The sequence below is a fragment of the Colias eurytheme genome, chromosome 3, assembly GCF_061535395.1.
Source record: "Colias eurytheme isolate Ceu_HAF_F1 chromosome 3, ilColEury1 Martin Lab GWU primary, whole genome shotgun sequence".
Taxonomy (NCBI): Eukaryota; Metazoa; Arthropoda; class Insecta; order Lepidoptera; family Pieridae; genus Colias; species Colias eurytheme.
The window spans coordinates 7,252,944-7,275,350 of record NC_142982.1 but is presented as its reverse complement, the minus strand read 5'-3'; the positions used below and the strand labels follow the sequence as shown (position 1 = coordinate 7,275,350).

The window sequence follows — 22,407 nt, the reverse complement described above, 5'->3', positions numbered from 1 at the left end:
AATTATGTCATTAGAAGATAGATTAAAATTAAATATATGGGTCATATAACAGGAAGCAAAAAATATATTGAGCGAGCTATTTACAATGTTAAAATAAAAAAGATTCTCATCAAAGCATTTCATATCTATACGACATAAAATCATGGACTTTTAAATAGATGCGACGCGGACGTTTAATAAACCGCGTTTAAATGCTCTCTAGCGTACTGATAGAGCCATCCCAATACCCGATATTAAATTGATTAATCATCATATCGTTTGTACACACTGTATAAACTATACCTACGCTATTTATTAACGTATATTTCTCTTTATTGCGGATAATGATAGTAAAATATGAGTACATTATATAAGTGGTATTCAATCGAATATTTTTATATTAGGTATGAAACGTCTGTCGTCGTAAACTGTAAAGGTATATAATTTCGGACACCAATTTTCATTTTCATGTTCAATTGTGATGTAGTTTGGCCTTTTTTTAGTGGGGAAATTTTGCATAGATACCCACGGCCTCCGGGGAAGGCGCCGAGGGTTATGCCGGATTCCTACCGACCAAAACCCCACTGTGTTCCGTCAAGCCGCATCAACGACAGCGCCACGGGTATAGGGTAGAATTCATCCGTAACTGATGTATGTTGGCCTAGTCATGGCATAAATTTTTACAATTAAAATGTATTAGGGTTAAGATCATAACAATAATAGAACTACATATAAGAAATCTAGCAACTAATCTTTTATACTACCAGTAATAAAATCTTATAATTCTAGAATAGTAAATGGAAGTTTAATTCCAAGTTTGGATTCTATATAAACTAGGTATTATCAAATGTAATCCATCTGCGCTCCAACAGTCACGTGGCAAAGTTCAGCACTTACCGGATTTCCTATTAGTGAATACCTGAAACCTCTAACTATTACGATTTCTACTTGTTATTGCTAGAAAATGAAATACGAACGGATTTATGTAAGCTCAAGTTGCATTTAGAGAACTGTTAAGCGTTTAAAGAGTATATAATATTTTACCTATGTGCCTATAAATTAGATAATTAGCATTTCCTGCACTAAGTTCTTTTTTTCTAAGATAAGTTAGAAAAGAAATAGATAACATTTTTAGTTATTTACGTTACATTACGTTACGTTAAAGTTTCGTATAAAATAAAGGTATGAAAATATGAATTGTGCTTTAACAACGCAAAAGTAATAACTATCTTTATGCCGTTTATCAAGGAAATACTTAAATGAATAGCTACGTGTATAGGTACTAAAATGAGAAGTGTGCTCACATCTTTCGATGGAAGAAATTTATATTAAATCAACCTAATACGTACTTAAAATCGATTAGACAAAGTAATTACCGATGCAGGAAGTGGTTCATGGTAATGAAAAAAAAACTACATATTCCGCATAAAAGTTTTATTCAAATATTTACACAACCTTGATAATAATTCAACTTGATTTAAATGTGAACGTCGGGCAAACTATAGTCAACAGTAGCGTCAGCATCTATAATCGCACTTTTATGTTTGTACTCGAGCGAAATTTCAAAAGCATCGCGCTCACTTAATTTATCAAAAAAGTAACTAGTATTTGCATTGTTAACCGATGAACGTCGGGAGAAATTAAAAATATTCCTTTTGGGACTGTTTTTAGGCGTTGAACAATTGTTGTTAAATTTTATTTCAGACATTACACTCATTCTGCGCCGCTCCAAATTGTTTTTAAATACTAATTTGACGAGATTGCTATCGAGCTTGGCAGTCGTAAACGTGGGAGCTCCCTTGACAATATTATCCACAATGTCAGATAAGTCGCTTTCCGGAATTTCCTCTGCACTCATATCGAGCGTATTCAATAGATGTTTATCGTTAATATTCTCTTTTTCGTCGTCGAGCTTTTTATGATCTGGATATTCAAGCTTTACGACTGACGTATCTTTAAATTTACGGAACGAACTCGCATTGGACTTTCTTTTCTTTTTTGCTACGAAATAGCTCTCGATTGTGGCTTTGCATTTTCCTTTGGAATTTTTTTTCATTTTTCGTTTTAGTTTATTAACACTTACGCTTACGTTCAATTTACTGTTATTAGCTTCGGTTGTTCTAGTGAGGCTTAAGTTTTTCAATGAATGATTCAATTCGGATACAATATTAGTTTGTTTTTTCGCTTTTCGCGTATATTTTCTTTTGGGTTTCACAGAAGCATTGCTTTTATTTTGATCAATTTCTTGCTCGTCTAGCTTCTTTCGACCGCGAGCCTTTTTCACTTTAGGTGGTTTCTTGATACTTTCCTCAAAACTTTCAACCACATCTGGATAATATTTTCTCATCAAATCTTGTCTTTCTGTTGTTGTCCAGACGTCGGATATATCTTCACCTTCTAAAACATGCAAAACATATTACATTAACATTTATTTTGCTTTAAACTATTTTTTTTTTCTATTGTATTTTACCTTTTAATTGATCATCTGGAACGAGTGCATCATATTGGTTGTTAATGTCAGTCCATGCTACTTCATAACTAGGCACTCCTGAAAAAGTAACATTTTGTACAAAAACTTAACATCGATACAAAATAAAATAAAAATGTATGATTTGAAATGCTTGTATCAATACCTCTTGGGTTTCTCTTTTTGATGATTTTTGAAGGTTTGATCGTCCGACAAACAATATTACTTTGAAGGTGCCATTTTGTAAGTATAGGTAAAAACTTTTCCACGCAATATCTCTCCATCCAGTCCAATTTGCTAGACATTATTTTCTGAAAATTAAAAGCTATTCAACTACACAATAAAATAGCAAAATCAATAAAAAGTACTCAGTTAATTTCGTAAATATTTATTGTAAGCAATTTAGTTTCTGCCACATACTTATACAAATGCTTATGAATACAACTCATTAGCATCTGAAACAATATCAAATTCCAAAAACGATTCCTTTACTTTCGCAGCCAATGAGAGTAACTAGTAACATAAATGAATTCAAAGCAAATACCACGAATTGAATTAAACTCGGCTGTGTAATGGCCGCGTCGAGATCTATATTATCTGGTGTTGCATCGAGGAATTCCTTCATAACTTTCGGTTCGGGGAACGGCATTCCGCACGAGAGCGCCCGGCTACGGAGCGACAATTCACGTTTTAATTCCGCCACTTTCGCCCTGAACACAGATGGCGATTGTTAAATTTTCATCATAATTAATTTTCGATTTATCGAGCATACAGCGGTGGACTGGAGGTGATATTGAGCCTGGCTTTTGAGTTAACAACACTGTAGAGTCTACAGTGTACACTGTTGTTACTCAAAAATGACACTTTGTTACGAGTTTTCGTTTGTGTATCAAGAAACTTAAATTACATAAGCATACAAAAATAGAAGAAACCATACACTTTTCTTTATGAAAAGATTCAAGCTTATTCAAACATAAACTATGGAACCGATTTGGCTGAAATTTAGTATCTATAGTCCTTTTCACCTATGATGATTCCTGTGACACTTCATCGTGTTCCGAATTAGGTACGTATTTTATGTTTAAAACGCCAAAATAATTTTAGTGCATAATATTTTTATTTTATGGCGGCATTATTAGTTACCAAAAATATAAAAATGAAACATCTTAAGCTTATAAATAAAAAACAGTATTGTTTAGTTTAATATAATGAAAAATAAAATAAAATAACACTAAAATATAATACCTACGCAATTCGTGTACATGAAATGGATCGTTGAAAAATCATAGAGTTGGAAAATCATATACATCGGCGCCCATCTTGTGATCGTTTGTCAATCGAGTCAATCGTCTGTACGAGTGCGTCAGCCTTGTATACAAGTTGCATTTTTATATTGATACTTTACGTGGTATTCTGTTATTGTTACTAATTGTTATTGTTGACTTGTTGTTGCTGTTGTTTGCTAAGCTTCCTTAGTTAATTGTTGGCGAAATGCCGAAAAAACTAATTTTGGTACTTTATTCAAATCGATTTCATTTCCATATAAAATATTATCGATTATCGGAAACAATTGATATGATTTCAGTAAAGACCACTACACGTGTCAAAAATCGATGTGTCACAGAAATCATCTTAGGCGGAAAGGACTATAGTTAAATTATTAAGCTACAATAATTTTATGAGTTATATTTTTCAAATTAACATTAGAAATAAGCTACATTATTGTTAAATAACTTTATCAAGATAAATTCATGCATCCATTTGTTGGAATATTTCGTGATTTCATTCCACTATCAGAATCTATATGAAACAGTCCCATGAAACAAATTATAGGTCAACTAAACACATTAACACGTTGCGGCCGATATGTTTACAAATTAAATTATTGGTTTCGATAATAATTATGCGTATCACTGCTCCCGTGACATCATCGTTGTATACACGAAGAAGTAGTATTAATGCTATTCGGATATTTCTCTTTTCATAAAAATATAATTTTTGCACGGATCGAATTCGTTGTAATGTTGTTCGAACCGAATAGATAGAGATAGAGAAAATCTCAATATCAAGCATAATAACATTAATTATTAATATTTATTACACAATAATATATTTTTATGATAATCAATTAAATAAATAATAAGTGAAGTAAATAAATTAAGTAAATAGTAAGTGAAATAAAAGGCACATTAAAGTTTGTGGGGTGTAGAGCATCCAATCTCAAAATTAACAAGAGGTCGTCTCTCTATCGCGTCTATGAACTGTGGTACCTATATTCAATTATCCTAGGACAGAAATATATTAAGAATAGAAAAAATTCGATCACGAGGCGGGACTCGAACCCACATCCTTTCGCGCCATTCCGTGGCGGATGCCTGACCAATTCAGCCACTCGTGACCTGCCAGAGCAATCGAATTTATTATATTCTTTCAGTTATAAATTTATATTTATAAAGCATTTGAGTGCCATAAAACAAAAAATATCAATTTCAACAGAAATATATTTCTAGCGTAATTGCAGCTATATATTACTTACTTATACCCCAGATCGTCGCACCCCTTGTTAGTGGCGCACACCGGGCAGCCGCTCCGCAAGTGCGTGCGACCGACGTGCCCGCAGCGGTCGCATCGTCCCGGCCGACCCACCCAGCGCTCTTGGTCTTCGTACTCTTTGGTATCCGTTACCCAGCATAGTAATCTAGTTTGTTTAAAAATAGGTTAAAGTTTATTGAATTAAAAATTAAAAAAAATATATTGAAAATATCAATAATAAGGTATATTACTGCATTACCTGTGTATAACTTTATCTTCAGGTACAGTGTGTAAAAAAGATAAAACGGTGGTTATTGAACTTCCGCATGCACCGGCCCCATAATCACAACCACAAAGAATTGCCAGAGCTATCATTTTTTTTCGTCCAAATCCTAAAAACAACCAATCTTATACCTAACAACAATGGACAGTTTACTGTTTAATTAAAGAAAAAATAAACATTGCTCAATTTAAAAGCAAAGCAAACATCCTTTAAGAACAGGTAGAGTAGATAATATATATTTTATTTGAATTGTTTCATAAAACATAACCTACCCACATTAATTGTAATTTTACTGCACAAACAATTCAATATTAAAACAGTTTAAATACTAGGTCCTGAGGAACTACAAAGTTATCTCATTTAATCAAATACTAAAATCACTTACCATTAGATTCAAACATTTTATCAGCATCATAACAATCTACAGATCCTTGCATCGCCCCGCCTCCTGCGGAGCTTGAAACACTAAAATTGCGATATACGCGCCGGGCGCCGTATGCAAAGCAATCTGAATCTTGAGACACCACTGCATCTACCAACTAAATATAATTAGGATATATAAGAGTAGAAGGTACATACTAAAAACAAAAAATGATTTGGAATCTATTTATTTAAATGCAGTTGCGCAAACTCTGTTGTAATCATATTGTAATAATCATATTGTTTTTACAAATAAATTTAGAGCTCAGTGTTAAGAATAAGTATTTGATGAAATTTACATATATAAGACATTTGATATTATTAACATAGAAACATATTATTATTTTTTTCACTTCTATGTGAGAGTAGGTCATATTGTTACACAGTTAATACTAACTCCTTGTGAATTTAATCTCGCACATGTAGCTTCAGCTTCTCCTCTGCCTTTAATACACCTTACACCCATACTCTTCAATAATGTTTCACACTAAAATAATCCATAAAATATATTAGTAATGACAAAAGATACACACAACACAATATTGTAGCAAAATATTTTTGAGGAGTTCAATCTTTAAAAATTAATATTGGTATTAAATTATTGAGATTAATTATCTTCTGCATAATGAATGAAATGAAGAAGAAAAATTGTTTTGATTGCATTAGACATACTTCTTTTAAAACACCTTTAAATCGTTTCCTAGTTAAGCTTGGTGCTTGACTTTTAGCCGAGTCTGACTTAGGTGCTGCTCCTCGAAATTGAATCGCGTTTCTTGCAGCCATCACATCTCTTTTTAATTCTGGGGCATCGCCTTCTAACACAAATATAGGAGTGATATCAGCAAGTAATAAATATGCTGTTCTGAAAAATAAATTTCTGAAACAATAATTATGTGAATGTAATCTGTCTGGATAATGTTGAGAAATAAAAACTTAAATTATTTTTTTTTATTTTATTATTTACCTTAAATACAACTTTGGTTGAATATAATAATCGGTCACATTTTGACTGTCGCACACCCAGCCCGATAGATCAATTGCAACAGTTTCTCCTCTAATCTAGAAACATATAGTTTTTTTAATAATTGTTTGTTTGATAATATTGTATCAAAATAAGTTGTGACTTGGTTGTGACACATTAAACATTTTACATTTACCTCATGTAAGGATTTCTTTTCACAGTAAGGTGACATAACAGTCCATAAACCTTTGATACCCATATTTTTTTAAATACATAACTATTAAATACACTAGAATATTTAAATAATGTTATATTAGATTTTGATCATTGATTCATATTTTAAAATTAACGCTCAACTGTTGACACTGACAGCACCCTATTATGTATAGTCTATGACAGTACCACAGACATTACAGATTATTAAATACGGAATATCCCTGAATATCCTGTACTATATAATCTATACTAATATTATAAAGCTGAAGAGTTTGTTTGATTGTTTGTTTGTTTGAACGCGCGGTATTTCTTTAGAAATTTGCGGCACGAATTAAGGGGGGGGAGGGAAAGGGAGGTGGGAGGTAAGGGGAGACCCCCTATAAAGTGGGGGGGTGCGGAAACCCCCCTTCTATTTTTTTTTATTTTTTTTTGAGATTATATTTATACTAGCTTTCCGCCCGCGGCTTCGCCCGCTTCGTCTAAAACATAATAAATTATATACTAAAACCTTCCTGTTGAATCACTCTATCTCAATCAAAAAATCTTTTTACAACATGCCACTGGGACTCAAATGGGTCAGGGGCAACAAATGGGTTGTCTGGGTCTGAGTGATTAACTTTTTTATGAACATATCCATATCCCGAAACAATCATATGCTCGCCATAATCCATATGAATTGTTGTCCACTCAGCAACATGCTACTATGGTTTTTAATATGTACATTAAGACATTTGTTATCTCTTTCAAACACAATTCTTGTAGTTTTGTCAATGTAACTCAAACAATTTTGAACATAATCTCGAAAATTAAAAAAAAAGATTTCTCTGTAATTACACGTTTCCTCACGAAAAGCCGCTAATGTATGTTTCAGGGCATCATTATCAATCGATAAAAATTAAAATCGCGCCGAAATTCGTGCCGCACGTTTCTAAAGTCAACCCGAACGCACTAATCTCGGGAACTACTGGTCCGATTTGAAAAATTATTTCGGTGTTAGATTGCCCATTTATCGAGGAAGGCTATATTAAGACCAACAGGAGCGGAGCAATGCGGGTTGTTATGATATTTTTTCAGCAATATCCAATTTACATACTGTATACAAAGCTCAATCGGTAACCGGGAAGTAAATCAAAGTTACTTGCTAGATTTCAATTCATCGAGATCAGACAAAAAAAATTGGTTGCCTGTAAAGTCGGTATACGGGCGAAAGTTTTACGTGACAACGACTTTTTATGTCTGTCTCTCTCGCTCTTAGGCGGGCTAACCATGTCCGAGTGGAAGGGACCAAGGAAGGGACGCGTGCCTCTCACTCGCTCTCATAGCGGAGCGTCGCAGTTTCTTGAAGTGTCACCCGGCAAACCAATTTATAAGACGTTGTCACGTCAAAATGCTCATAAAATAAAAACTACTAAACTACTAATAAAAACTACTACCTACCCGAATGAAATGTTTATGGGACCAATTGGAAACCCACAGTGGAAACCATTCTGCGTCAAACAAAAAAAGAATCGCATAATTCGGTTCAGAAACCTCGGCGTAATCGGTGTACAATGTGTATACTGATATACATTAAAAAAAACCGGCCGAATTAGGAACCTCCTCCTTTTTTATAATCGGTTAAAAAGAAACCGATTCGAAGACAGAAGACTGGAGGAAAATTGGATTATAATGCTATTCAGACGATGACCTACAAGCACACAAGAATATGGTTGTTTCAGGTTACAAAGACTTTTTTTGCTTGGGAAAAAAAATTCGTTGGGGGACATTGAGTATTATTACTACGTATAGAGGAGACACGACGAACAAAATCTGTGCGCCAAGATTGGCGGAGTGGGGCGGCTAGTGAGTCATTAAGCGATGTCATCGACTCACCGCCATAGAGGCGAAACTTTGTAAATATTCTGCATATTACTTATCAATTACCTATGGGCTATGAACAACGTAACAAAAAAATATACGTATATACATATATGTTACAGTCAAAACCCTGCACCAGTCAATATCCTTATTGACGGTTAATAAGGTTATTGACTAAGGGCGTCGGTCATTATCCTTATTGACTGATTTTATCTGACAAAATCAGTTAATAAGTTTATTGACCGACACCCTTAGTCAATAACCTTATTGACTGATTTAAAGAGCAGACATTCAGTCAATATAGGTTTTAACCAACGTACTGAATAGATTTTAACACTTAAGGATATTAACTGGTTCAGGGTTTTGACTGTAGCATAATATATAATTAATCTAATAAATAAATTATTAATAAACTTATCAATTAAAAAATTTTCAATTAAAACCAATCAATGTAACAAAAAAAACTGATACGTAGGTAATTTATTTTCATGATTTAACCTTTTTTCACAATATTTTCTACAATATTTTGTACAATATTTTCTAAATGTGTAAAATTATTATTTTCCTCTATTAAAATTTATGTCATATAGTAACTATCTTTCATACCAAATGCCATTACAGTGCCACAAACTTATCTGACCCGGTGACAAAAACTGGAACTACGTGCCGCCATTTTGAAATGTCACATTTTCACAGACTTTTCATACGGAATATTTTGTTTATATAAAAAGAAAGCGACATCAGTGACACTGTCACCGGGTCAGATAAGTTTGTGGCACTATACTTAAATTTTTAGTCTATGACAAATGACGCAAAATGGCGCCCGCCAAAAATTTTGCTCGAACCAAGTTTTAAAAATTATAATCTAGTTACCTACCGATGAAAAGCTATTCCTTTGCACTTTTACGTATTATTTGTGTAATATCGTACGAAGGCATATTTGATGAGTTTCACTTTAAAACAAACAAAAAATGAGCGTGACATTCGCGCCAATGAGCGAGCAAACGACTGAGTGCAGATAAGCTATTTGACTTAAGTTGAGCGGAACAGTGATGTAGGTGGTGTCGTCTCCATACGTAGTAATAGTATCTCAATGTTCGGGGAGGATGTTCTGTCAGCTGTCTTATTACTGTCAACGGTGTCAAGTGTCAAATGTCAATTTCAAAAATGTAAACAAACTGCGACGAAAATAAACGTAATTTTTATCACCCGCAAAGCACAATCTCTCATTTACATTTATTATCATTTTTGACTTTAGTTTATTCAAGTTTGTGATAAGGAATAACAAATAGCCATATGTGACGACATTCGTACAATAATGATTATGCATAAACACATTAACAATCGTTTCAATGTGAGCGGTTATCGTTATCAGTATAAGTTTCGACAAAGCATTTTAGCGGTAGAATCTCGAATAAATTACATCCCAGTTAAGAAAAAATGTATTCTCATAGATTAAGCAAAATTTGGTAAGAATTTTTGAACTCGATCTGATTTATATTGCTGTGATTATTATAAGACTTAACTTATTAATTTCATTTCGTATTGTTTTAAGGCAATTCCAAAGTTTAAATATTGGATTACGGTTCAATCATGCACAAGCTATCAAAGCTGATATTCAGCGTAGAACAATAAATAAAATATTAATAGCAAACAGAGGGGAAATAGCATGCAGGGTTATGCGAACGGCCAATAAACTAGGTTTAAGAACAGTTGCAGTTTATTCTGAAGCTGACAAAAATGCAATGCATGTGGAAATGGTATGTCCATTTTTGTATTGCTTTAGGTTATGACAAGCTTAGAATAGAATATCTTTTTATTAAGTAAACTAATTAAGTTCTTACTTATAATTAAGTAATAAAATAGATATAATTATAACAAAAATCTCTATTTAAATCAATCTATCTGCCTTTAAATTGTCCAATCTTCTTTTAATACATTTTTTGTAAATTACCCTCATCTTATAAGACTTGCTCATCACTTGCGTTCTAGCAGCAACATCAAGTAAAACTGACATCAATTGATCATTCACAGTTTGCCAGCTATATTTTAAATTCCTATTTCAGGCAGATGAGGCCTATCATATAGGTCCAGCTCCTTCATCACAGAGCTATTTAAATGCAGCCAAGATAATAGAAGTAGCAAAAAAATCTAACAGTCAAGCGATACACCCAGGTTATGGATTCCTATCTGAAAATGTTGAGTTTTGTGAAAGATGTGCCAATGAAGGTGTTATATTCATTGGTCCACCAACATCTGCTATCAGAGATATGGGGATTAAAAGGTACAGTAAAATTCATGTTTATTTTTAATTAATAAATGTTTGATGTTCTGATGGTATAAAGAAGTTTTTAACATGGAACTGCATTCTTAAAAAATATTAATACATGAAAATCACATAGGTAAAAACTTGTTAGTTAAGTACTTTATGAAGCAAGAAAAATATAGTGAATATATTAATATTCACTATATTTTTGACGGATTACCGTCAGTCCTCGGATCACACACACAATAGAAAATCTATTGTGTCTCGGCCCGATCGGGCCGCTCGGTGGTCAATGGGTTAAAAAGAAGTTTGCATGTCACATAAATTTTTCCTGAAAAATTGACTTTACATGTAGTAAATGTTCCTGAAACAGATTTCAAAAAATTAACAATTAATAAATCTATACTAATATTATAAAGCTGAAGAGTTTGTTTGTTTATTTGTTTTTTTGAACGCGCTAATCTCGGGAACTACTGGTCCGATTTGAAAAATTCTTTCGGTGTTAGATAGCTCATTTATCGAGGAAGGCTATAGGCTATATACCATCACGCTACGACCAACGGGAGAGGAGCCACGGGGGTGAAACCGCGCGGAGCGGCTAGTAATAGATAATATGACAGACCCAGTAACAAATTACTTTCAAATCTACCATGTCTGTAGACTGTAATTATTAATACTTATGTTATGAAAATATTTCAGCACTTCAAAGGCCATAATGGCAAAGGCTGGAGTGCCTATAGTGAAAGGATATCATGGAGAAAACCAAAACATTGAATTTTTACAGGCTGAAGCTAAACGGATAGGTTTCCCATTGATGATTAAAGCTGTACGAGGAGGTGGTGGTAAAGTATGTATTATTAACAGCAAATGAAAAATATTCATAAAAATATAAAATAATATAGAAAAAAATTGTTGTATTTAATTTATTGTAATATTCTGTATACTCCTAAATATATAGTTACTTTTATAGGGTATGAGAATTGCTATGACAGAGTCAGAATTTTTGACTCAATTAGAATCAGCGAAGAGAGAATCTCTTAAATCGTTTGGTGATGACAATATGTTGTTAGAACAATACATAACAGATCCAAGACATGTTGAAGTACAGGTATGTAAATCGTGATCTTCTTTTTTTATTAAATAATACATAATTTTTTCCTATTTCGATTTTATAACTATTCTACTTAACCAGGTATTTGCTGACATGCACGGAAATGCTGTTCACTTATTTGAAAGAGATTGTTCCGTACAACGGCGACACCAAAAAATTATAGAAGAGGCGCCTGCAGTGAGTGTTCTTTTTACATAAAACAATCTAGATATTATAATTACTAGCAATTCATTCTGTACTAGTTTACATTACTACGCGAGCTCTTACAATCTCTAATGAAATAGAGAGAGAGAATATAAGACCTCTTAATTTTTTTGTACACATTTAAGGAAGTATTAGAATCATCGTAAGTTGTACGCGAAAATAATAATCATTTAATGTATACTTATTTCATTTGTGACACACAAATTCCAGCCTGGCCTATCAGAAGAAACACGAAAAGCGTTAGGTGATGCTGCTGTCAGGGCTGCTAAAGCTGTTGGTTATGTGGGAGCCGGAACAGTTGAGTTCATCCTGCATAGACAGACTCATGAGTTTCACTTTATGGAAATGAATACTCGCTTGCAAGTAGAACACCCTATTACGGAAATGATTACAGGTATTATGAGTATTATTCATGTTGGCTCATGTTTTTCAAAATATCGCAATTTTTTATTTGTTTCCACTGTACACACAAACACAATCTCGCCCAAAAAATGTCCAAATTATAACTCTGCCCAGGCAGATGTAAGGCAGAGTTTTCTAATGAGCGTATAATAGATGCCTCAGGATTTTTTATGCGAGCTTCTTAATGATGTTTGTGATTGGTTTAGTTATTTATAATACGTCAATGAAAAGAACACAACAGTATTACAACAACTAATGTAATTATTACGACTAATTCTTTCTTTCGCTCTTTATATCCTTTCTAGGAACGGATTTAGTAGAATGGCAACTCCGTGTAGCGTCAGGCGAGCCGCTCCCACTAACACAAGACGACATCATCCGACGAGGTCACGCGGTGGAATGCCGCATATACGCGGAGGAACCACGCGCCGGGTTCTTGCCAAGAGCGGGTACATTGCACCGTTTGACACAACCAACTGTGGAAGAGAATGTTCGAGTGGGTATTGTAAACCTTCTTTTGGTATATCAGGTTTAAAAATAATACTTGTGTGCCGAGCACACCTGTCAGAAGTGAAATTTCTTTGGCAAGATGCAAAGATACGACCAAAATCGTCGCTTTACTCAATGACATGACAGAATTGCTATGACGTGACGGTATTGCCATGATGCGAACCTTGTTATTTTACTCTCAACATGCCTAAAAAATTTTCACTTCAAAACAAATTATTCTCCTTTGTGTTTTTGGATTCTTTAAAACTATTCTTTTACAGGAAGAGTAAAAAGTAACATTTAAAATCATACATTTAACAAATATTATTGTAAAAATCCATTCCATCAACAGTTTTCAATTGAATATTTTCCATACTTCCATTCCATTATTTCTGCAGGTGGAAACTGGAGTAAGGCAAGGACAAGAAGTGTCCGTACATTACGATCCTATGATAGCGAAACTCGTCGTATGGGGACGTGACAGAAACGAAGCGTTGGCTAAAACACAACGTAAACTTTCTGAATATCAAGTAAGCGTATTTATCAATCATATTAGGATATTCGATATAATAATATATATCTGAGACTAGATTTCCGCCCGCGGCTTCGCCCGCGTTTTCAAAGGAAAACCCGAATAGTTCCCGTTCCCGTGGGATTTCCGGGATAAAACCTACCCTATGTGTTAATCCAAGTTACCTTCTATATATGTGTGCTAAATTTCATTGTAATCGGTTCAGTAGTATTTGCGTGAAAGAGTAACAAACACACACACACACACACCCTCACAAACTTTCGCATTTATAATATTAGTAGGATTAAAACTGCTTTTTACATTATCTCTGATTAAATTTTTTAATTTACCTATCAAATTAAATACAATTCACAATCGCCTAACAACGGTTTAGAGCAATCTTCCGTATCCTCTCCTATCTCACGGAACCGTTGTATTAAGTACTCTACTTAATTATTTCTGAGAAACACGAAATATAAGGTTATTTATTATGCATACTTACCATGTTTAAATATAAATTTATAGTTGAATCGTTTCTATCGCCTTAAATACGTATTTTATCATAATTTATCACTTGAAATTTTCCCCACAAAGAGAAATTTTCCTGACGTATAGAAATTCTCCTGTCTTATCGAAATTTTCCCGACTTATGGATTTTTCCTGAATTATAGAAATTTTTGCGGCAAAGAGAAATTTTCCTCACGCATAGAAATTTTCCTGGCTTATAGAATTTTTCCTGACGTAAATAAATTTTCCTGGCGTATATAATTTTTCCTGACTTATACAAATTTTCTTGACTTATTGAAATTTTCCTGGCTTATAGAAAGGAGAATGACCACGGGTGGCATCGGTAAAATTTTAGTTGTGCCACGTGTTCGTGATATTGTTAATTCCTATTTGTATTTATAATGATCATATGTATCACTATTAAGTCTTAATTATACCGGATAAATTGAAATAATAGTAAAAGTTTGTGTTTTGAAACATGTATGACCACGTATGGAATCGGTAAAATACTAGTTGTGTCTCGTGTTCGTGATATTGTTAATTCCTATTTGTTTATAATGATCATATTTATCACTATTAAGTCGTAATTATACCGAATAAATAGAAATAAAAGTAAAAGTTTTGTTTTGACACATATATCTATCTCTTTTGCAAGCGCCAAGTCAGTTTCTGTTTGAAATGAATGTATTCGACGCATTGTTCGACGTTATTTATTTTGAAATAATGTTTATTACGATTTACTTTTCACATTTGTCTTGTAAATTAAAATATTACCTATGTAATTAATGTAAAACTTAACGTTCATCGTTAGTTTAAGCTCGATCAAGTATTTTTTTTAAGTGTTGAATAAAACTATTGTTTTATTTTTATTGTCGTGAACTGCGGCTTATTTACATAAAAACTTTAATCGTTTCTAAAAGTACTAACATCAAGCTTTAAATTGAGCTATATTTCATCTTGACACAATAAGTTTGATTGCGATACCAAGTGCCATAGTCACTTGGGCAATCTCCTTTCCCGACTTATGTAATTTTTCCTGACGTATAGAATTTTTCCTGACGTATAGAAATTATCCCGACGCATAGAAATTTTCCTGGCTTATAGAATTTTTCCTCAAGTATAAAAATTTTCCTTGTTTATAGAAACTTTCCTTCCTTATGGAAATTTTACAGCTTATAGAAATTTTCCCGACTTATGGATTTTGCCTGACTTAAAGAAATTTTCCTGACGTATAGAAATTTTCCTTCTTTATACAAATTTTCCTGGCGTATAGAAATTTTCCTGACTTATAGAAATTTTCCTGACGTATAAAAATTTTCCTTGTTTAAACAAATTTTCCTGGCGTATAGAAAATTTCCTGACTTATAGAAATTTTCCTGACGTATATAAATTTTCCTTGTTTATACAAATTTTCCTGGCGTATAGAAATTTTCCTGACTTATAGAAATTTTCCTGGCGTATAGAAATTTTCGTGGCTTATAAACATTTTCCTGACTTATACAAATTTTCCTGACGTATAGAAATATTCCTTCTTTATAGAAATTTTCCTGGCTTATAAACATTTTCCTGACTTATACAAATTTTCCTGGCGTATAGAAATTTTCCTGGCTTATAAACATTTTCCTGACTTATACAAATTTTCCTTATCTATATAAATTTTCCTGGCGTATAGAAATTTTCCTGACTTATAGACTTCCTAAAATTGGAAATTTTTACGACTGATTAAAGTACTACCAACCACTAGTACTAGTATGAGTCGTTTCACCGCTTTCAAAAGTAACCCATGGCCATATCACATTAAAACGAATAAACACACTTTCGCATTTATAATATTACTAGAGGTCCGCCCCGGCTTCGACCGTGGTACATATTTCGCAATAAAAGGTAGCCTATGTCCTTTCTCGAGTATCAAAATATCTCCATACCAAATTTCATGCAAATTGGTTCAGTAGTTTAGGCGTGATTGAGTAACAGACAGAGAGACAGAGTTACTTTCGCATTTATAATATTAGTATGGATTAATAAAGCCTTTGATATAAAAAAATACTGTTGGTGTGTTATCGAATTAATAATGCATTTGATAAATGTGTGACTAATAACGTTGTATATTTTGATGATAATTTTTTGTCAATTTGTGTGTCAATTCAAAATAAATGAAGTTCTCAGAAAAGTAAAATTAATTAAAAGAAAGTATTTAATTACCACCACTAACGAGATTAAATTAACCTAATCCAATTTTTTGTCTGTATTAAAGCACCTTATAAATATTTAAGCTCAATTAAAGCAATAAAAGCAATTAGCAAATCGTTAATTAAAGGTTATAAAGACAACACCAAAACATTTACAATGCAAAAACCTCATTAACTATGTCACTAGTTGCTTGCCGTGGCTCCGCCCGTTTTGATCGGATATAAAATAAATAACGTATACTCCGAAACAATGTTACAATCAGTTTTGCATATCCAGAGATACACACAAACTATCTATTTATTTATCCCATCTAATTTGCTATACCCATACTCTTATACATACTACTATTGTATATACCATCGAATTTTCAATATCCAGACAATATTTCAAGTAAATAGTAATTAAAGCTACTTTTCCTATCCCCTATACCTAATAATTTAATTGATACTTCATTATAGGTAGCGGGTCTAGAAACGAACGTGAACTTCCTGCTCCGGTTGAGCGGTGCGAGCGCGTTCGTATCGGGCGACGTGCACACCGCGTTCATACCGGAACATGAAGCGGAGTTGTTCCCGCAGAAAGATCTAGAACTCAGCGATGAAAGCGCTGTGCAAGCTGCTTTAGGACATGTACGTATATTGAATAGCGTGTAGAAATTGTCCATGTGTCGAGTTCTTTTTATATTCATTGTGTTGGATGCCTTTTTAAATAATTTTAATGAAATTTTTTATTTATTTATTTCAATACATAATTAATAAAAAATGTATTCAGTGATAGCGTAAAGATGATTAATTAATAATTTATAATGAGTAATAATTTGCATTTATGCAAATATAAAATTCATTAAATCTTGTTATGATTATTAGTTAATTTTTTTTTAGCAACAAAGTCAACAACACGCTCAAGCTGATACAAAAAAAATATGAAAGTTGGTGCGGATAAAAGCTTGCTTAAAGATAAAAAATGTAGTACTTAATTACTTACCTGAATGTCAAATTTTATTTTCAATCAAATTTTATGCATGAATTAAAAAAGTTTAGACACTCAATTATGTATTACAAAGTATCTTTATTTTCGTATCTAATTTTCAGTTTTTATTCATAGTACTACAAAAAAATTAACATTTATAATGTATATTGTTTAATTATATTTATTATACCGACGTTGTTTTAGATACTTAAATCTCAATTGGAAAGTTCACCGAACGACACATGGAAGGGGATATCCGTCGCTCCTACCGCCTGGCGACCGAATTATCAATTGCAAAAAACAATTAACTTGAAGTTTGGTGAGAAAGGTAATAGTGAAAAAATGGAATGAAAGAAACATATTTTTATGTTAGCCTTTCAGTTTAATATAATTGTTATTAATTGTAGTTAGTCATTTGATGTAAATAAAATATGACTAGTATTTCGAAGCCACCTTTTTCACTTGCCCAAATCAGGCTTAGTCCGTTTCTTCTACTACTTAGGTATACTAAATCAAATGCCAAAATTACATTAATTAAAAGAAGAATACGTTGTATTTTACAGCCTATTCTTTACTACATCTTCCTGCCCTTTGATACATCTGCCACATATAATAAATTGTTCAAATATATTTTCTTTGCCGTTTGTTACCTCAAATCGAATGAATCCTCAAGTAAAAACTATTTTTATTTTCAGATATTAAAGTGACAGTTCAGTACGAGAACACTCCAAACGCATATCAAGTGTGCGTCAACGACGGTGAATGGCAGAAAGCGGAAGCCTCTATAAAGCAAACGCAAGAAGGGTTAAGACTAATCACAAAAATAAATGATAAGACTAGCAATGTTGGTCTGTTGACGTATGACCGAGAAGTGCATGTGTATGATGAGGTAATTATTTTTAACTTAATAAAGGGTAGAATAATTATAAATAGGCCCTGGCTACACTTGGGTAGAATAATTATTTGTCTTGAAATATTATATAGAGCTTTTGATCGTTTCATTTTTGTATGTAAAACTTTGTCCTTGGTTCATATGAGATAGTCAATATATATTAATTAATTATATAAATCAATAAGTTAAATTACTTGTAGAAATATCGCATTTGATTCCTAATTTATCGCAATTCCTAATTTCATAACTTATAATGTAATTATGCGTGTTCACTTACAATGTGACTAAATATATAATTTAAACAAAAAGTTTTTTTTTAAACGGACATAGGTAATGCACTAATTTAAAATAAATCTACCTAAAAATGGTAAAAAAGGCAATGCTGACGCACTCTTAATTAATCTACATCCGCCAAAAACAGAATGATCTGTAATCGAAGATAATAAAATCTTTAAAGACCTTTATAAAACTAATCTTTATCGAATACGAGCTTGAATTGAAACAATACAAAAAAGAGTATTTAAATTGTATTTATCAGTCCCCGGAATCACAGACACAATAGAAAATCTATTGTGTCGTGGCCCGATCGGGCCGCTCGGTGGTCAAGGGGTTTGTTTTTCGAGATTTGTTTTTACTAGAAAAGTAAACGTTTAGTGTTAGGTATTTGTAATAAGTGTTTGGTAGTGGTGAATTTTAACAGGCAATGAAACTCGTATTTTCAATTTCTCTCGCGCCGTAAAAAAGTCCAATATGTGAAACAAGGTCCCAATATATCTCCAAGATGACGATAGTTTTTATTTTGTGGTTAGTTATCAACCAATGCAATGCTTTTTTTATTAAGTTTGCTTGATTTTCGTCTGCCTAGAACTTATTTTCTTATCAAATTTGCCTGTACCTGTCAAATCTTCTAGTTTTTATGATGATATGATGCTACACATAATATAGAATAATTCGACCTTCGCATTAGAATTAAGGGTCGAATTGGTCCACCAAGATCATATAGTACAAAAAATATAAGTACATATTATATACCTTGTAATATATTTAATTATATTTCAGAATGGTCAGAAAGTAGTACATCTACCGCGACCTAAATACAGTGAAGCGACTGGTGCTGGCTCCACACAAACAGCCAACAACGCTTGTTCACCCACCCCGGGAGTGTTCGAGAAAATACTCGTCAATAAAGGGGATAAGGTACGTTATAGGTATTAATACTGTAAAAAGGTGAGAATAAGGTTAATAAATAGAAAATTTTACCTAAATGCATTATAGGAGGGTAATTTTTATTTTTGAAGTGAAACTTCATTGGTCGCATTGAGATAGAGTAAAATTGTTTTTTTATCCTTTAAATCTGAGTAGTCTTTATTAACGATTTTTAAAGAAGGTTAACGGCAAAAGTATTAAACCTACAGCACAGTTATAATAACATTCAACTTTTTTTTGTAATACTTATATAACTTTTTTGTAATATATAACTTTTACTTTATCCATACTAATATTATAAATGCGAAAGTAACTCTGTCTGTCTGTCTGTTACTCAATCACGCCTTAACTGCTGAACCAATTTGCATGAAATTTGATATAGAGATATTTTGATACCCGAGAAAGGACATAGGATAGGTTTTATCCCGGTAATCCTACGGGAACGGGTATTTCTTTGAAAACGCGGGCGAAGCCGCGGGCGGAAAGCTAGTAGGTCTATAAACAACTTATATGTGACTTTTTCCTCAAAGTTAGCAATATTATATAATGTATATTAATTAAAGTATATTTAGGTCTATCAAAACATTATTTATAAAGAATGTAAATTTAATTTTTTTTTACTAAATAAGTATCTCGTAATAATAAAAGCAGTGACCTGAATGTTTTTATTTATCTTTTAAATTTAAAACGTAGCAATTATTTAAAATGCATAGGCGAAACTTTTTATATCTCACGGTTACGTGTTTCGCAACCAGGAAACGCATAATATTATAGCTTGTCTAATCAAAAATTGCAAGAATAAACAGATTTTAGAGAAGTTTGTATTGTTATTACCAAATAAAAATAAATGTAATTACAACACTTATAGAAACACACAAAAAATAGAAATATGTATTTTGCATAACCCCAATTATTTATTAGATGAGGTCCGATACTTTGTTCGCTTAAAGATAAAATGCGTAGACTAAATTACTAATATATAATAGCTATCAATGGCATGCCGTCAAAAAATGCCTTATCTTTTTGAGATATTAAATATCATTTCATCTTCAATTTTTTTTTATTGTACAACTTATTATCAAACTATACTTGCTCCGCAGTTTTACCCGTATTGTTCCGCTCTTATTGGTCTTAGCGTCATGATATATACCCTAACCTACCTTTTTCAATAAACGGGCTAATAGTATACCACAGAAATATTTTTTCAAACTAGCCTCGTAGTTCCTGAGATTAGCGCGTTCAATTATTATAGATACTAGCTTTCCATCCACATCTTCACTAGCGAAGTCAAAGAAAGCGAGATGTTTCACCCCCATTTCAAAGGAGCATGTGTCACTATAGCCTACTAAAGTTATTTCTAGAATATAGATACAAAAATCATATCATAAAATCTCTCCGTTGTGACTTCGAAGACCAACTAACAAACACACTGACATATTTATAATATTACTAGCGGTCCGCCCCGGCTTCGCCCGTGGTACCTACATGTTTAAACTATTCTGTCTCTCAAGTTGGACCGAACTGCACATGGTGTGCGAATTTTATTATAATAGGTTAAGTGGTTTAGGAGTCCATTGAGGACAAACATTGTGACACGAGATTTATATATATTAAGATTAAGATTAAGGGTACGGATTTGACTCTATAATCCGTTGCTAATTTTTAATTTCACATATCAATCAGGTGGTTAAGGGTCAGCCACTATTTGTGGTCATCGCTATGAAGATGGAGTACGTAGTGCGTTCGCCTCGTGACGGAGTTGTCGCTGAAGTAGTCCCCTTCAAGCAAGGAGACGCGGTGGGCAAGGGCGCACAAGTCGTCACATTACAGGAAGATAGCTAGATATTAAGATTTTGTATACATAAATACATATATATTTTGTTAAAAAATGTGTTTTTTTTTACCCCTAACCACGTATTTATGATTAATTAAAAGAATATTACCTTTTTTATTAATTTAATGTTGTAAAAATAGTAAAATATAGCTAATAACCTTTAATATGTTTTTTAGAACGCATCCGCAATTCTTTTATGCTCGTAGTAAGTATAGCCAATGTTATATACAAAAAAAATAAACTATTATACAAACAATAACAAGGAATATTTTTAATGCCTGTATGTGGGTACTAAAAATGCTCTAAGTATGTATAAATAATAAATATTTCCTGTATCTTATTTTTTCAAGGTTATTTTATTAGTTACCGGTTCACGAGCGCCATCTCACTCGGTTTCCCTGGCGACACCTCTGAGCATTACGAAAATGTTTAAAACACAAACAAGGTGAAGTAGTTAATAATTAGGTTAGTTCCACTAAATTCTAGAAGTGTAAGTAAACTCATTATTACCGCACATAATAAAAAAAATTGTGCATACATAAAGAGGTCAAGTTAATTTTGAATCACGTTGATTTTTTTTTACTCATCGACATAATATTTTGCTTGTTATGAATAATAAATTACACTTCCTTGTATCTACCTACATAATTAGAAATTAAACGACTTATTGCATGATCACGTTGAGGTAATTCATCTTATACGCAATTGTTATCACTACGAACTTATCACTTCGTCATGAAAACAAAACATAATCATTATTATATAGGGTACTGTTATTTACTACGATTTAATATTCATTGTGAATATTATCCCTACAATTTACATTTTTGGAGTATTAGAATGAGATTAGAACGGCCTACTTTACTCGTCGCTAAGTCGCGTATCAAATACAGTACAGATAACCGTTAGGATAAGATAAATTTTTAAACCTTGACAAGTTAGTACAAGGTTTGTGAAAGTTGTTTCCGTATTACATGTTAAATATGTTTGTATTTCTATTCACCCGATATGTTTGATTATTTCGTATGATACATCATCGGGGGCGTAGCTCAGATGGTAGAGCGCTCGCTTAGCATGCGAGAGGTACCGGGATCGATACCCGGCGCCTCCA

At 32.7% G+C, this 22,407-nt stretch overlaps 2 protein-coding genes and 1 non-coding gene across 6 annotated transcripts; 2 read left to right on the top strand and 1 right to left on the bottom strand.

Annotated features, from left to right (window-relative positions):
* Positions 1 to 1,406: 1,406 nt before the first annotated feature.
* Positions 1,407 to 9,750, bottom strand: Gen (XPG-like endonuclease). Of its 4 annotated transcripts, none has more exons than XM_090119799.1 (11): positions 9,593 to 9,750; positions 6,646 to 6,740; positions 6,354 to 6,558; positions 6,079 to 6,168; positions 5,647 to 5,800; positions 5,238 to 5,370; positions 4,983 to 5,144; positions 2,991 to 3,156; positions 2,613 to 2,757; positions 2,450 to 2,527; positions 1,407 to 2,376 (listed from the first exon to the last, which is right to left on the bottom strand). In XM_090119799.1, exons 3-11 carry the CDS (start codon positions 6,462 to 6,464, stop codon positions 1,457 to 1,459), a joined length of 1,959 nt encoding a protein of 652 aa, XP_089975925.1. In that variant the 5' UTR covers positions 6,465 to 6,558; positions 6,646 to 6,740; positions 9,593 to 9,750; the 3' UTR covers positions 1,407 to 1,456. The 4 variants fall into 4 exon arrangements, with proteins under 4 accessions (XP_089975925.1, XP_089975923.1, XP_089975924.1 ...); XM_090119797.1 differs by lacking the exon at positions 9,593 to 9,750 and adding an exon at positions 6,839 to 7,006; XM_090119798.1 differs by lacking the exon at positions 9,593 to 9,750 and adding an exon at positions 6,839 to 7,006 and having other exon boundaries at positions 2,991 to 3,114.
* Positions 9,751 to 9,849: 99 nt separating this feature from the next.
* On the top strand, positions 9,850 to 21,329 carry Mccc1 (Methylcrotonoyl-CoA carboxylase 1). The gene is made up of 14 exons (XM_090119803.1): positions 9,850 to 10,184; positions 10,271 to 10,475; positions 10,782 to 10,999; positions 11,681 to 11,828; positions 11,952 to 12,089; positions 12,174 to 12,269; positions 12,507 to 12,690; positions 13,004 to 13,194; positions 13,586 to 13,717; positions 16,854 to 17,024; positions 17,569 to 17,692; positions 18,060 to 18,253; positions 19,316 to 19,453; positions 21,146 to 21,329. The coding sequence occupies exons 1-14, from the start codon at positions 10,156 to 10,158 to the stop codon at positions 21,302 to 21,304; spliced, it is 2,127 nt and encodes a 708-aa protein (XP_089975929.1). The 5' UTR covers positions 9,850 to 10,155; the 3' UTR covers positions 21,305 to 21,329.
* A 1,005-nt stretch (positions 21,330 to 22,334) lies between these two features.
* On the top strand, positions 22,335 to 22,407 carry TRNAA-AGC (transfer RNA alanine (anticodon AGC)). Its single transcript has one exon. It is a non-coding gene; the product is annotated as a tRNA-Ala (tRNA).